Below are 13,105 nucleotides of genomic sequence, written 5' to 3'. Positions count from 1 at the left end.
CGAAGAAGTGCTATCTCTGACTCCAATGTCCCGCCCTTGCACCTGCCTCCTGGACTATTACATTTGATGAACCCTTCCATGGTCAGTTGTGTGGAGGCTGGAGGACTTTGCTTTCTACCATCTTGTGTTGGTGATTTTTATAGTTTCAAGGTTTTAAAGGGGATTTTATAGGGTGTTATTATGTGGTCCATCTTAAACCCAAGGAGAAAGGCTGACTATAAATTGAATTAATAAAATAAATAAATAAAGTTCTAAGAACAATAAATCTATCCTAATATGTGTTTTAAGGTAATATGCAACTGGATATGATCTTACAGAAAGGAATGGGAAGGCGACTGTAAGCTGCTTTGAGCCTCCTTCGGGTAGGGAAAAACGGCATATAAGAACCAACTCTTCTTCTACTATGGAGTAAGAAGAGGTGGCAGATTAGGCATGACATTCAGAAGTAAGCGCGTTAGAGACAAACGGATGTGAGCCACAATCCAGAAAGAAAAGAACCCCTGTATTAATTATTAGGTGTGGAGGCCACTAACATGACTTGGGAGTGGCTGTATTTACAAGAAATACAAACCCCACCCCACCCCCACCATTCCTGCCCCATTCATTTCTCCCCAAAGTTATTTCCTATTGCTGTTCTACTCATAAATATTTGTATTTTACACTTTTTGTATTCTATTAAAAACAGTTATGATGAAAAGTCAGTTCCACAGATTCTGCCCATTTTTCCAATATATCTTCATTCCTCAGTGTGACCCAGGAATCTTACTCCGGATGAGACTATGCTGATGGGTGAAGGCTTCATTCTCAATGCCTGCAGTCACAAAGAGAAGGAAACAGATGTAGCCCCAACAAGAGCAAAGTGACCAGGGGTGGCCAAACTGGCTCTCCAGATGTCCATAGACTACAATTCCCATGAGCCCCTGCCTGCACCTGCTGGCAGGGGTTCATGGGAATTGTAGTCCAGGGGGCATCAGGAGAGCCACAGTTTGGCCACCCCTGCCCCTTCTTAGCCTTCATAAAAGTCCGTGGCTGCTATTTATTCATATGGCAGAAATGAAAGACGGCATTGTAATGGAGATGGGGTGGGGGGAAGCTGCCCACCAAGCTGATCTTCACTAGCAGGCCCACCATACCAGCCCCCTTCCCTTCCCTACTGGGAGGCAGTTCTGGGTTCAGTGGGGGATGTTATTCATCTCCTTTCTCGGGGCCTGGAGCTGAAGGTCATATTTGTCTCCTGGAAACAGAGCAACAGAGCCAGGTTTTGTAAAACCTCTGCCCATTTCCCATCAAATTTCACAGACCTTTTGCTAGGGTTTTCAGGAGAATAAATTATAAAAACCTCCCTGTCTGATTATGTCCAGCAGATGGCGCCAGCATATCACACCTGTCAGACCCTCTCTTCACTCGGTAGTGTGGTGAAACTGACTTGCTGAGATTAGTAAGTATTAAATGCTGACTGTTTCTACTAAAATGACTTAGGAAGGGCCTCTCCCCTTTGTAGCTTTGTAACTGAGAGAAGCAGTCAAGTCAGATGGGAAAGCCATCTCTCATCTCCCTGGAGGCAGCCCAGCAGAACCCTGGATTTTAGGTGACAGCATTTTGATAAAGAGCTGTGCTGTCTATAAATTGGTTTGCATTGAATTTCCTGTACTTCTCTCACTGCTTTACAGGGAAAGCAAAACCACACATACACAAGCACACCAGGTTCATACAAAACAGTAAAAACCTAAATGCAAGTTAACCTAACATGCCTAAAAACACCAAAACTTTAATTTTTCAAAAATTAGGACTTAAGAAAATTAGAACCAAGCCATTCTAATGCATTTCTATGCATTAGGACAAATAATGGAAGCTAAATATAGGAGGCAGGGATGGTTCTCAAAATCCAGAGTTTTGGTACCCAGGAGAGACTTGGGGCTTTTCTGCATGGGTGTTTCACAATGCATTCCTGATCATTTTTTCCGTTCTGCATTTCACTCCTCTTTCTGAGCGGCTGTCTATTGGATTTTTCATTTTACTTTCCACCCTTGAGACTCATCAAGCATTCCCTCCACTGCCTCTTAAAGAGGGTCAGTGTGAGCCCCCCACCCCCATGCCTGCCTGTCTTTGCACAGCTCCACCATCCAACTGTATATGAACTGTTTGTGAAGCACTATGTCCATTTCAAGCTTTGTTGCCTTTTTTCTGGCACCAGAAGTGACTACCCACACATACCATTTTTTAAATGTCCCTATCCCCTTCCATTGCAGAGATTAAGAAAAAGAACAAGAAGAGTTGGGCAGGTTTTTATAACCCACTTTTCATTATTCAAAGGAATCTCAAAATGACTTACAAGCAAGTTTCCCTAAAACAGACACCCTGTGAGGTGGGTGGACCTGAGAGCTCTGAGAGAACTATGACTGGTCCAAGATCACCCAGTTGGCTTCATAGAGGAACAGGGAATCAAACCCAGTTCCCTAGATTGGAGGTATCTTCACCAGGGAAAAAGCTAGAGACTTACTTAAGAAAACCAACAGAAACATTACACACAAGGAAATTGGTGACTCAAAATTAGCTTTTAGAAAAGGGTTGGGATAAAGATCATCTCAAAAGAACTAGGGGGGGGGAGATGAAGAAAAAAGAAGAAGCAAAAACTAGAGGTACAAAAAGGCATGTGGAAATCAGGAGATAAATTGAGGCAATATTATTATGGGGTCAGAACCAAAGAAAAACTCTGTGGAGTGGGCTTAGGTGAAGCAGGGCAAACTCTCTGGGACAGAGAGAGGCGCCTTTGTGATGAAATGCAGGTAGGGCCTGTAGGTGTGTAGATTAAAAAAAAAACAACGGAGCAGTGACACCCAGACTGATTCCACAGAGAGGCATAAAACGCTCACCACTGCCTGCTTACAAACACACAATAGTAAACCGCACGTTTGCATGCTTCCTGATGGGAGACTCCTCCCATGTTATCCTGCCATCTCTTTGAAGCTTTTTGCCTCCTGATGAGGTGGCGGAGAAGCAGGAAGTGTGGACAACCTGAAGTTTTCCCTCATCTCCTTAGGTTGTTAATCAACGAAAGCCACCAATCCCTTCACAGCAGTGGTTTTGGGGACTCAGACTTCCATCCTCCTTGGTCCCTAAATTAATAATAATAATTTTTTAAAAAAACCCACTTCCGCATTGCCGCAGGGACATGCCACAACAGTAAAACATTTTTTTAAATGCACTTCTGCGTTGCTACGGGATCACGCTACAACAACAAAACATTTATTTAGATCTCTTTTTGGGATTCTTTGTATAATAGTCTGTCTTTATGTTCAGGTATATTTGTGATAGGCTGGCCATGGTAATTGGACCCCTATGGCTGTGTGTTCACAATGATGATTTAAAACACAGAGCATGGACACTAAGCCCCCCCCCCCTTTCCATACCCCACCACCAGAATACACAACAGGAATGTGTTTTAGATTGAGTTGCTGCCCAAAACCAGTATTACTGTGCACACTGAAGAGAACATTTATTTTAACAGAGGGCACGTTGCTTTGCGGTCCCATAGCTATACAGACCTCACCATTAATAAAAAAGACTTCTATCCAGAAACGGTGAGGGGAAGGCGGGTGCAAGGGCAAGCACAATGCTACCAAGATCGTTTCTCCCTTCAGACAGGCTTGCCCCTGTTTGCACCCCGATTTGCAGCGTGACAAGAAAGAGAAAACTCTCACCAGCTCCTGCACAGCTGCAGTTGCTGCCAACGTCATATGGAGGCAGCACTAACTAACCCAATGAGAGGCTGTGCATGGGTAAATTGCTTGTGCAGAATTGGTCCCAGACTTGTCTTTTGTTTATTTATCAACTGCCTTGACAGACAACAGGTTTGATTAGTGGGAAACTAGGATCCAGTTTCCTTCTCACGAAGGAAGGCAGAACACTGCCTGCACCTTTTCCTCCTGCCTTTGCAAGTCAAAGATCTGGAGTCTCCAGTTGGAACTCCATGTAATTCTGGTGGTGGTTGTTTGCCCCTCCCCATTGACAAAATGGAAGGTTTGGGCTGCAATTTGAAGGGGGAAGGATTCCTCTCTCTCTCTCTTTCTCTCTCTCTCTCTCTCTCTCTCTCTCACACACACACACACACAAACACACACACACACACACACAGTGCTTTGTTTCCTTGCTGAAAATCCCCACCCTCAAGCTGCTTTTACATGTCAGGGTTCCTAAACAGAGATAAAACACAGACTGGGGTATTTATTTGCAATGGGAAAGCAAGGAAAGAGCTAGCTAATCAGCTCCCAATCAGTTTTGCCTTTAAATCACAGAATTGGGAGAGGGGGCGGATTGCAACATGAGTAGACAGAATTCTGGAACTGCACATTTTGTTATCTTCCTTTTAAGTGAAAACTATTCGGGGAAGGGCCTGGGATTTATTTTATGTTTAAAACATTTGTTAGCTGTGTTTCTAACTTGCAAGATTCATGGCAGCATACAAAGTAACTAAAGCAATGATTAAAAATAGATAAAAGAGCGCAATTTAAAACCTCAATGGGGACTGCCCAGAAATACAAACTAAATTAGTCAAATTTATTCCTCGATATAACTGTCTTGAGCTGCCTCCTGAAGATGAAACATAAAGGGGCCAGGAGGTTGTCCCAGAATCATGGGGCTGCCACTGAGAAGACCCCCTCTCTCACACCCACCAGATGAGCTTCTTCGGTGGGTGGGGCAGTCAGGATGGCCTCCTGCTGTGATCTTCATACCCAGGTAGGAATATATGGGAGAAGAATACCTTTGAGACCAAGTCCTACCCTCTGATCAACTACAGGATGAGGCCTGTTGCAAAGAGCCGGTGTGGTGCAGTGGTTAACAGTGTTGGACTAGTATCTGGGAGACCTGGATTCTTGGGTCAGTCACACTCTCTCAGCCTGACCCTCACAGGGTTATTGTGAGCATCAAGTGGAGGAGAAAAGATGAGCTGGGTTCACCTTCCCTTCCTCTCCCCACAACAAGCACTTTGTGCGGTAGGCAGGGCTGAGAGTTCATGTGGGGGAGGAGTGGGGAATCAAGCCCAGTTCTCCAGATCAAGGCCTGCCAACTCATAACCTCTATGCCACACTGAGAGAATTCCTGGAGATATCGAATCCAGGGCAGAAGTCAGCTTCTCCAACTCCTCCCCTTCCTGTGAAAGATGGTCCTATCAAAAGTCAAACTTTAATTTCCTGCCTCATGTCACTTCCCCCTCCTCCTTCTCCATCCTCCACCACATTCGCTTCTGTACATATATCTTCTTTATGTCATAATAACACCTTGATCCTAAATAGTTTTGCTGCTTTAACTGGCTTCCATCACATTATCTGCCGTTCTACCTAAAAAAGAAATCTCAAAATCCTCTTCCAGATTTTCTGTGTGTTAAGGAGAAAAACTCTAAAGACCCATTTAATGGTGGATGATTATCTAGACCAGGGGTACTCAACCTGTGGTCCTCCAGATGTCCATGGGCTCATGGGAATTGTAGTCCATGGACATCTGGAGGACCACAGGTTGACTACCCCTAATCCTGTTTCGCCCACCTTACAAAGCAGTCATTTTCTCTAGGAGAATTGACCTGTGTAGTTTAGAGATCAATTGCAGCTCCAATAATTTTCTCCTAATCTCTATGGTATACCACAGGAAAAATAGTACTCCTAGAATATCCACCCTCTGCAGTCACTCTATGACTTCTGTGCCCACCTTCTCCAGGAGATCTCTGTATTCTAGAGGTCAGTTCTGGGGGACCTCCAGGCCCCACCTGGAAGATGGTAAAACTCAATAGGATGGTACAAAACAAGCCAGTATTCCCAAGATAGTTCTATTATTATCATCATCATCATTCTTGTTATGTATTCAGCTTGTTTTCACCCCTCTCCACAAACAGGCTGGGGACAGTTCATAACAGGGGGATAAAACAATCAATACAACAATTAAGACAGTATGAAATTATTAAAATTAACAGTTAATTATCAGCGACTTCCAACTGGCCTGCAGGGTTGCTAGTATGTGCCAGCCGTGGAAAGAAACGAGGGAAACAGAGGAGAAGAGGGAGGCCTGTATGGTGATAAACCACCCTGGTCTCAACCACAGGCCTGGCAGAAGAGCTCAACACAGCACACTACTGACTTATTCAGCCATGTGGGTCACCCGGGCCTGAATCAAGAGGTACAAGTGCATCGCCTTAATTCCAAAAGTAAATGGTCTGTCTGTATCAGCATGTGATGAGGATAATGCATACAGAAATGTTATCACTCTGACCCTTCACAGGAACATTAATTGTAAATCATAAACATCTGCGTTCCAACTTGCCCAGAAGTAAACAGCTGCCAACTTAATTCCAGCCAAGAAGAAGAAAGGAGGAAGAGATAATGCCAGCAGGTAGAAGCACTCTCCTCCTGCAGCCAGTTCCCATGTGTGCTACATGAATCCCAATTAACTTGAATCCCAATTAACAGTCCATGTGACATGAGATGCTCCTAAACCTGCCGACTGCAAGGCATGCCTAATGCAGCGTGGATCAGACTGCTTATGTGCATAAAATTATATTGTTAGGTGGGAGTGTGTGAAATAAACCAGGAAGAATTTGGGTGAAGAGAAGTGACGGAAGTCAATCAAGAAGAAATCAAGCATTTCTCATTTGTTAAGTTGTTAAATCATGGTTTGGATCCAAGACTTGATTTTCAAACTGTATTGATAACCAAACTCTGTGATGCTTCCGGATCCAGGACCTGCTGAGCTACAAGTTTGTGATGGGAACTGAATGATATTCAGGAAGGAAGTATAGTTTCTGCAGGCAAGTGACCAACCCTATGTTGACTCTTGAATTGAGCCTTGGTATATGGAAATAGGCTGCTGAAGAAAACCGTGCTTAGGGGGATATTATTGTCAGCAATGTTTCTGCTTCCACCATGCCATGAAAAGCTTCAGATTCTCATTTCCTCTCATTAAGCTCTATTAAAGGGGCAGGACACTTCTTTCTCCAGGCAGTTAGCAACCCTATTAAGAAAATTAGTGCAGGTGAAGAAGAAAACCACATAAAGAAGAATAGGCTGTACTGAACCATAGAGAAAAGGCAAAAAATGTGCTCTCTCCAATCGAGTCCAGGCATTTATATTCACCCTTGATTTAGCATTGCAAACTCTAGCTATCTAAAATTGCCAACTTTTCCCCAGGAAGAGTCCTGCAGGTACTTCAATATCTAGCAAATGAAACCTTTACTGTAATTAAACTACTGATTAATTGTGATGTGCTAAGTATCTGCATGTTAAAGGAACAGGAGCTCTGTCCAAACAAGAAAAAACATCTTTTCTATTTTGCTTTTTCTAAACAGAAGTGGGATTATTAAACAACTTTTTAAGTATTCCAGAAGGGCAACTGTGTTAGTCCGTTATAGCAAAACTGTACAGAATTTGTTGTATGATAAAAAACATATTTATTTATTTATTTCAGGAAAAAACTCTTGTGAGTCAAATATTCCTTCCTCAGAAGATGCACAGAAATGCTCAGCCATTAAGCTTGGTTAAGGGAGGGCATATGTTACAAAGAGAGGGCGGTATGAAGCTCTAGGCAAAAGAAATCTGTTCACTCATAACATGTTTAGATATAGTGACTCTAATCCTATGCTGTCTCAGGTTTGTAACACTCCAATCCCATCTTGTAACAAGAATGTGGCCAAACCTCAGTTCCTCACACCACCCCCACACCATTACCCATGGATTTTTACTGTTACCATGTGCACAGGGACACTTGAGCTGCTAAATCCATTGCCCAAGCAGAAAGTGAATTTCTAAAGCCTCAAGAAAAGGGAACTGAACTCTATTGGAAATGGACTCTTGCCATTCACACTGATGTTTTGACACTTGGGGCTGAGCTAGTGCCGGAGGGCGGGACTTGGCCTAGTCACAGGAGCCTCCTTATGAGGCTGTGCATGTGCCTGAGCAGCAGCATCTAACCAGACAGGGAGGTGGCTGCTGCATGTAACAAGGTGGACAGAAGGATCCCAATAGAGACTGACACCCATGGGTTTCTTCCAGGATTCACCTTCCCAGCGGTCCAGCAGGCCCAATGGATAGGGGGCGCTCAACAGGCATGTCACTTGGACCCCTGATCAGGCCTGCAGGAGGGGTTGTTTCTCCTTCCCTCCCATACAAAAGTAGCAGGTGGGCTACGTGATGGGGAGGTGGTCATGGGATCTGCCCTGGGTGTCCAGTTGCCTTTGCTCGTGTGGATGTAATTCAATAATGCTGTGTTTTCTACGTTCATAATCCCATTTTCACCCTTTTGCAAAAAGCCACAAACCCTGAAGCAACACGCTATTCTGTCACTGCTGTGTGACCCAGCAGATAATCTTGCCGGTTTTGTAGTCCAAGTCTTGCATCTTGATACAAAAGCTTAGATTCTGTGAATGAGTTCTGTGTGCATTAGATAGTGTCTGGTATAAAGTACACTTCCTCTTCTGCTAAAACGTCTGCTTGCCTATTGAAAACCATTGATCTTGCACACATGGAAGTGTCTGTGGTAGAAACAGTGCATGTCACAGCAAAAAGCACACACAGAACTCATTCATAGCATCCAGGCCCAAGTGTTATTTTTGCCCAAATTATGGAACTTTCAACAAAGCTACTGGGCAGTTCAAACTGCCTAAACAACAGATTATTTTAAATAGTATCACAAACAACATTGTTTTAAATAAATTTGCTTTTATTGATTGTGTTAGCTGTACCCACACATACACACAGAGTAGAAGCTATGCTTCCTGGATTTTTGTTATGTTCACAAAATGAAGCTTTTCCTTAGAGAATATGTCAAATAGATCACTTGTTAGAGGACTGTGAACAGAGAGACTGTGGCAAATTAATCCTTCTTATGGTGGCCTAATGAAGTGGCTGTTTCTTGATTACACTAGGTTGATTTTTAGCACCAGAAAAACACACACAGGTTTAAAAGGGTCAGCTGGTGTAAATGAGTTTGATATTTGTTACTATTGCTTCACTAATTACAGATCTCTAGGTAAAAAGTGGGGCTAGATGTAGGTTCTTGCTAAGATAATTGTAGAGAGAGATGGGATCTTGGGGTGTGTTAATAAAGCAACATAATGTTCAGCAACATGTGTCAATGCAGGAATGTCAGAACAATACTGGGCATGGCAATGAATTGTCATCTGCTTATAGGTTTGACTGTCCTCCCACTGAGCCAGCAGGGGGCAATGGTCACTATGCATTATATACAAAAATATTCCTATCAAACTGGAAATGTCATTTCTTCACGCAACTGCATAAGAAGGCATCTTGCTTGGTTCAGAAAGGTTAGAGTTGTTCACAACAGGCAAGGGGGCACTCAACCAAAGATCTGATGCCTGAGATACAGGCATCAGAGGATGTGGCTAGTACTGTATTGAATCAAAGAGATTATTTCAATGAACCAGAGCAAGACTTCATCAAAGCATATTTTCCTGTGTAGACAGATCTAACCTAAGCCCAATGTATCCTGATTCTGTAGGCAGTAAACTTCATCCACCACAGAAGATAAGACAGTAGAGGCAGAAAACAAATATGTGATCCTGTGGTTGAGCATTTGAGTAAAATCTCATTTCATTTCAAAACTGGGATAGGTTTTGCAATCCAAAGGACATCTGGGCAGTGAAAATCAACAGCTGCAAACACAGCAAGAGTACGGTGAAAAGACTTCCTTTTCCCTGCACTGGTCTGAAAAGTCTGCTCTCCTAAGTGAAGAATCCCGTCTGAACAAATGTCACTAGTCTTCAGAGGTTTTCAATTCCCCCTGAGTTTCTCAGGTACATCAAGGCCCGAATGTGTTAGCAACTCACCATCCCAGAGGGCAAAAGCAGGGACCACAGGGCCCAGGAACTCAGCAGGCATTATATGTATGAGTTCAAGTTTGCTGACATCAACCAAGCTGAGGTTATTTTTGTCATAATCTAGCAGAACACCCACTCTCTCTGGGTTTCCAATGTTACTTATAGGAGTGGTCTCGTTGGCAAACATGGCACTCCAATGGCGGTGAGCATAGGCAAAGACCCAGGAGCGATCATCCACGCCGATGCAACCGTCCCGGGAGATATCCAGATCAGCCACTCCGATGCGAAACTGCTGCGACCGTTTGACTGTCACTTCCCAGTAATGGCATCCCCTTGATACGGCGGTATCACCCAATACTACAGCCCAATCCCTGAAGCGTTCGGGGTTCTGTGGAACTTTGGTGGGGTCAATCCCAATCATGCGGTAAATGACACCAGTATCCTTTTTGAAAAGATCCAAGCTGCTGTGGGAGGTTCTTTCATCTAGTTTAAAACTGATGTCTGCAACACAAAGAAAAAAAAATCACTGTGATTTCAGAGCACTCTGGAAGAGAATTCAGGAGGTTAATAGAACTATTTTACTGTACGATCAGCTGCACTGTATTTTTGCCTGCACTGTTTTAAAATAGCCTTTTATATTAAGAGGCAACTGCAGTGAGGAGGATGTAATTCACTAGATGCAATAACCTATCTTCTAACAAGAAGTGATGATGTATGTATTATAAATAAATGATCTAGACAGATGAGATTCAGGCTTTCACTTTGAAGAATAGAGAGTAGGGCTGTCCCTTATTTAAAGAAATGGCAGCAAATTAGGTATTTTGTATAGAGATAACAATAGTTCTAAAGGTCCAGAATGCAGCCCCATGGGTCCTTGCCAGCAACCCACCACAGCAATCTTATCAAATTGATCTAGTTCCCTCCTCCCCATATTTTGCAGAAAGCCCCTGAAAAACACCTTAAGAGAGCTAATGCTTAAGCCCAGTGGAAGATGCAGGAGTAGGGAGACCTAATAAAACCTCTTCCTCTTTATGAATACAGAATTCTGTGTTTAGCTTCAAGGAGGAAAAAAAACAGACCATAAAATCAATGTAAAAGATTGTATGCACCCTATTAGACTTTCCACTGGCTAAAGTCTGTCTTTTAGAAGTAAACATCTGTCTTAACTGTGTTGCTCTGAATCCTGATAAACACCAAGGATCTTCACTGATGATAGTTTCTTTGGGCAATAAGTGCCCAATCACTTTTCATTTTTTTATGGGTGCTCAATGTCTTTCATTTGAGCAGAAAATTTGTTATCGGAATATCATATTTTATCAGAGCTCAAATTTTATCAGAGCTTTGAAAGCAGGAACAGAACAAATGAAGTTCAATTCTGCGATAACTTAAAAGAGAACTGTGCTTTGTATGCACACAGGTAGCATCTCTATTTTGCAGGGGCGCAGCTATTCAACAGCATGGGGGGCAGAGTAAGGGGCTTGTATGCAGGATACACTTTGCACACATTCTAGTCAACACTAGGTTAAAAATGGAGTTGAGACAGTGAGTGTATCATGAATAATCTAAATTTTGGTGGTTGCCAGGTCTCATTTAAGGATTAAGTATTACGTGTTTTTCAATGCACCACACAAATATAGTTTAAATGCTGATCAGATTTACTTAGTCAAACTCATTAATGTAAATTAGATGCTTCAGACTAATCCCGTTTAACACCAGGTTAGCATATCCAAGCCCACTTCAAAATATGCCAACATATTATCATAAGAGCTGCACTTATTACATTTCTGCCCGTTACACATTTACTGGTGACTTAGCAGCTTTGCCAAGATTCCTACTCTTTTCATTATTAAGAAAATTCATATTTACTAAATTTAAAAAATGACAACATTGTTGGACCCTTCTGAAGTACACGTTAGGCACAGACGACAGGCAACCTCAGTCTCTTATTTGCAAATAAAGCAGATAATGGAAACAACAAATCAGAAACGGTCTAATTTTATAAGCAGAAACCTTAATGAAGCAAAATTAAGGATTAGGGTCTTGGCAGAATTCCTGTAACTACGATAAACAGAAATTCAACAGGTGCTGCTATTCCTAGTATGGGATACTTAAATTTTGCCTATTGGCAACTGGCCGTTCTCTTATCAAAGGAAGAAAAGGCTTGCCAAAACAAAGGTGAGTCAGGGGACATTTCCAAGGGACATCATGGAGAAGCAGAGAAACGTAAATACGAATTCAAGCCTATCGGTTGCCTCTTTGTGCCATGGCAGCCTTTCGAGTGCCCGAGGCGCCCTTTTATTAAGCTCCAAAGAGTCCTACCTCTTCGAGGCGCTCCGCCTGAAAAACCATTTCCCGCGCCGAACACGCCCCAACTTCGCTGCCTCAAAGCTCTCAGCATGGGCGCCGCCATCTTGGGAATCACGCCGACGTGTGACGTCAATAACGCCTCGCGAAGAGCTGCCTAAAAACTGCGGCGACCATCTTGGGAAAGGGCGTGCTCTCCACTTCCCTGGACTGGTTTCCGGTCTGTTGAAGCCAAGCAGATGTTTCAGGAAGGAAGCTCCGGTTACGAGGCCACCATCTTACCACTGGGCGCGCTGCTTCCCGAAAGCGGCTCTCTCTCCCAGAGAAGCCATTTTAGGGAGAAGCTGGGTTCAAGTAGCCCAGGGAAGCTGTCATTTTGTTGTAGGAAGCTGTAGGCAGCGTGTGTCTAGCGGCGGGTCTCTGAAGGAGCTGGTGGTTATTTAAATTTCTGACAAGACACTGAGTATAATTGGAAGTCAAGAAGACAGCTTGGAAGCGGGAGCTTTCCCTGTCTTTTTAATATTTGCAGGCAAAAGGCTGCAGTCTTCAAAACGTCCTGCGAGAAAGCTTAATTGAATCCCCTGAGAATTTCTTCTGAGGCGATTGGATTGGATTTGTTTCCGTCGGTGCTTCATACTGGGAAAACTTTGCTTTACGTCCTTTAAACGTTGGTACGGAATATTTCAAAGGCAGTAATGCCTGTCCAAATGTCACCTTGGCTTAAAAGACTAAACAGGACTGAAGATTATTAGCTTTTGTGGATGTGGACTAGAGCCCACTTCTTTAGGTGAGCTGCAGTCAGACTCAGTGAAGATACTCATAAATCTGAAGTAGGTCATAGTCCACAAAAGCTTACACTTTTCTGGGTATTTAAGATGCCGTGATATTCTTGCGTATTATTGCTACAATAGACTAACACCGCTGCCCCTCTGGAATTATAATCTTATCCTATTATAATTAATTATTGGAATTATTATCTTG

At 43.1% G+C, this 13,105-nt stretch overlaps 1 protein-coding gene across 1 annotated transcript; it reads right to left on the bottom strand.

Moving 5' to 3' along the window:
* Positions 1-8,682: 8,682 nt before the first annotated feature.
* SPRYD4 (SPRY domain containing 4) lies at positions 8,683-12,332 on the bottom strand. The gene is made up of 2 exons (XM_077328586.1): positions 12,140-12,332; positions 8,683-10,321 (listed from the first exon to the last, which is right to left on the bottom strand). Exons 1-2 carry the CDS (start codon positions 12,228-12,230, stop codon positions 9,774-9,776), a joined length of 639 nt encoding a protein of 212 aa, XP_077184701.1. The 5' UTR covers positions 12,231-12,332; the 3' UTR covers positions 8,683-9,773.
* Positions 12,333-13,105: the final 773 nt, after the last annotated feature.

The sequence above is a fragment of the Paroedura picta genome, chromosome 3 (genome assembly GCF_049243985.1).
Source record: "Paroedura picta isolate Pp20150507F chromosome 3, Ppicta_v3.0, whole genome shotgun sequence".
NCBI classification, from domain to species: domain Eukaryota; kingdom Metazoa; phylum Chordata; class Lepidosauria; order Squamata; family Gekkonidae; genus Paroedura; species Paroedura picta.
This window is presented reverse-complemented; position numbering and strand designations above follow the sequence as displayed.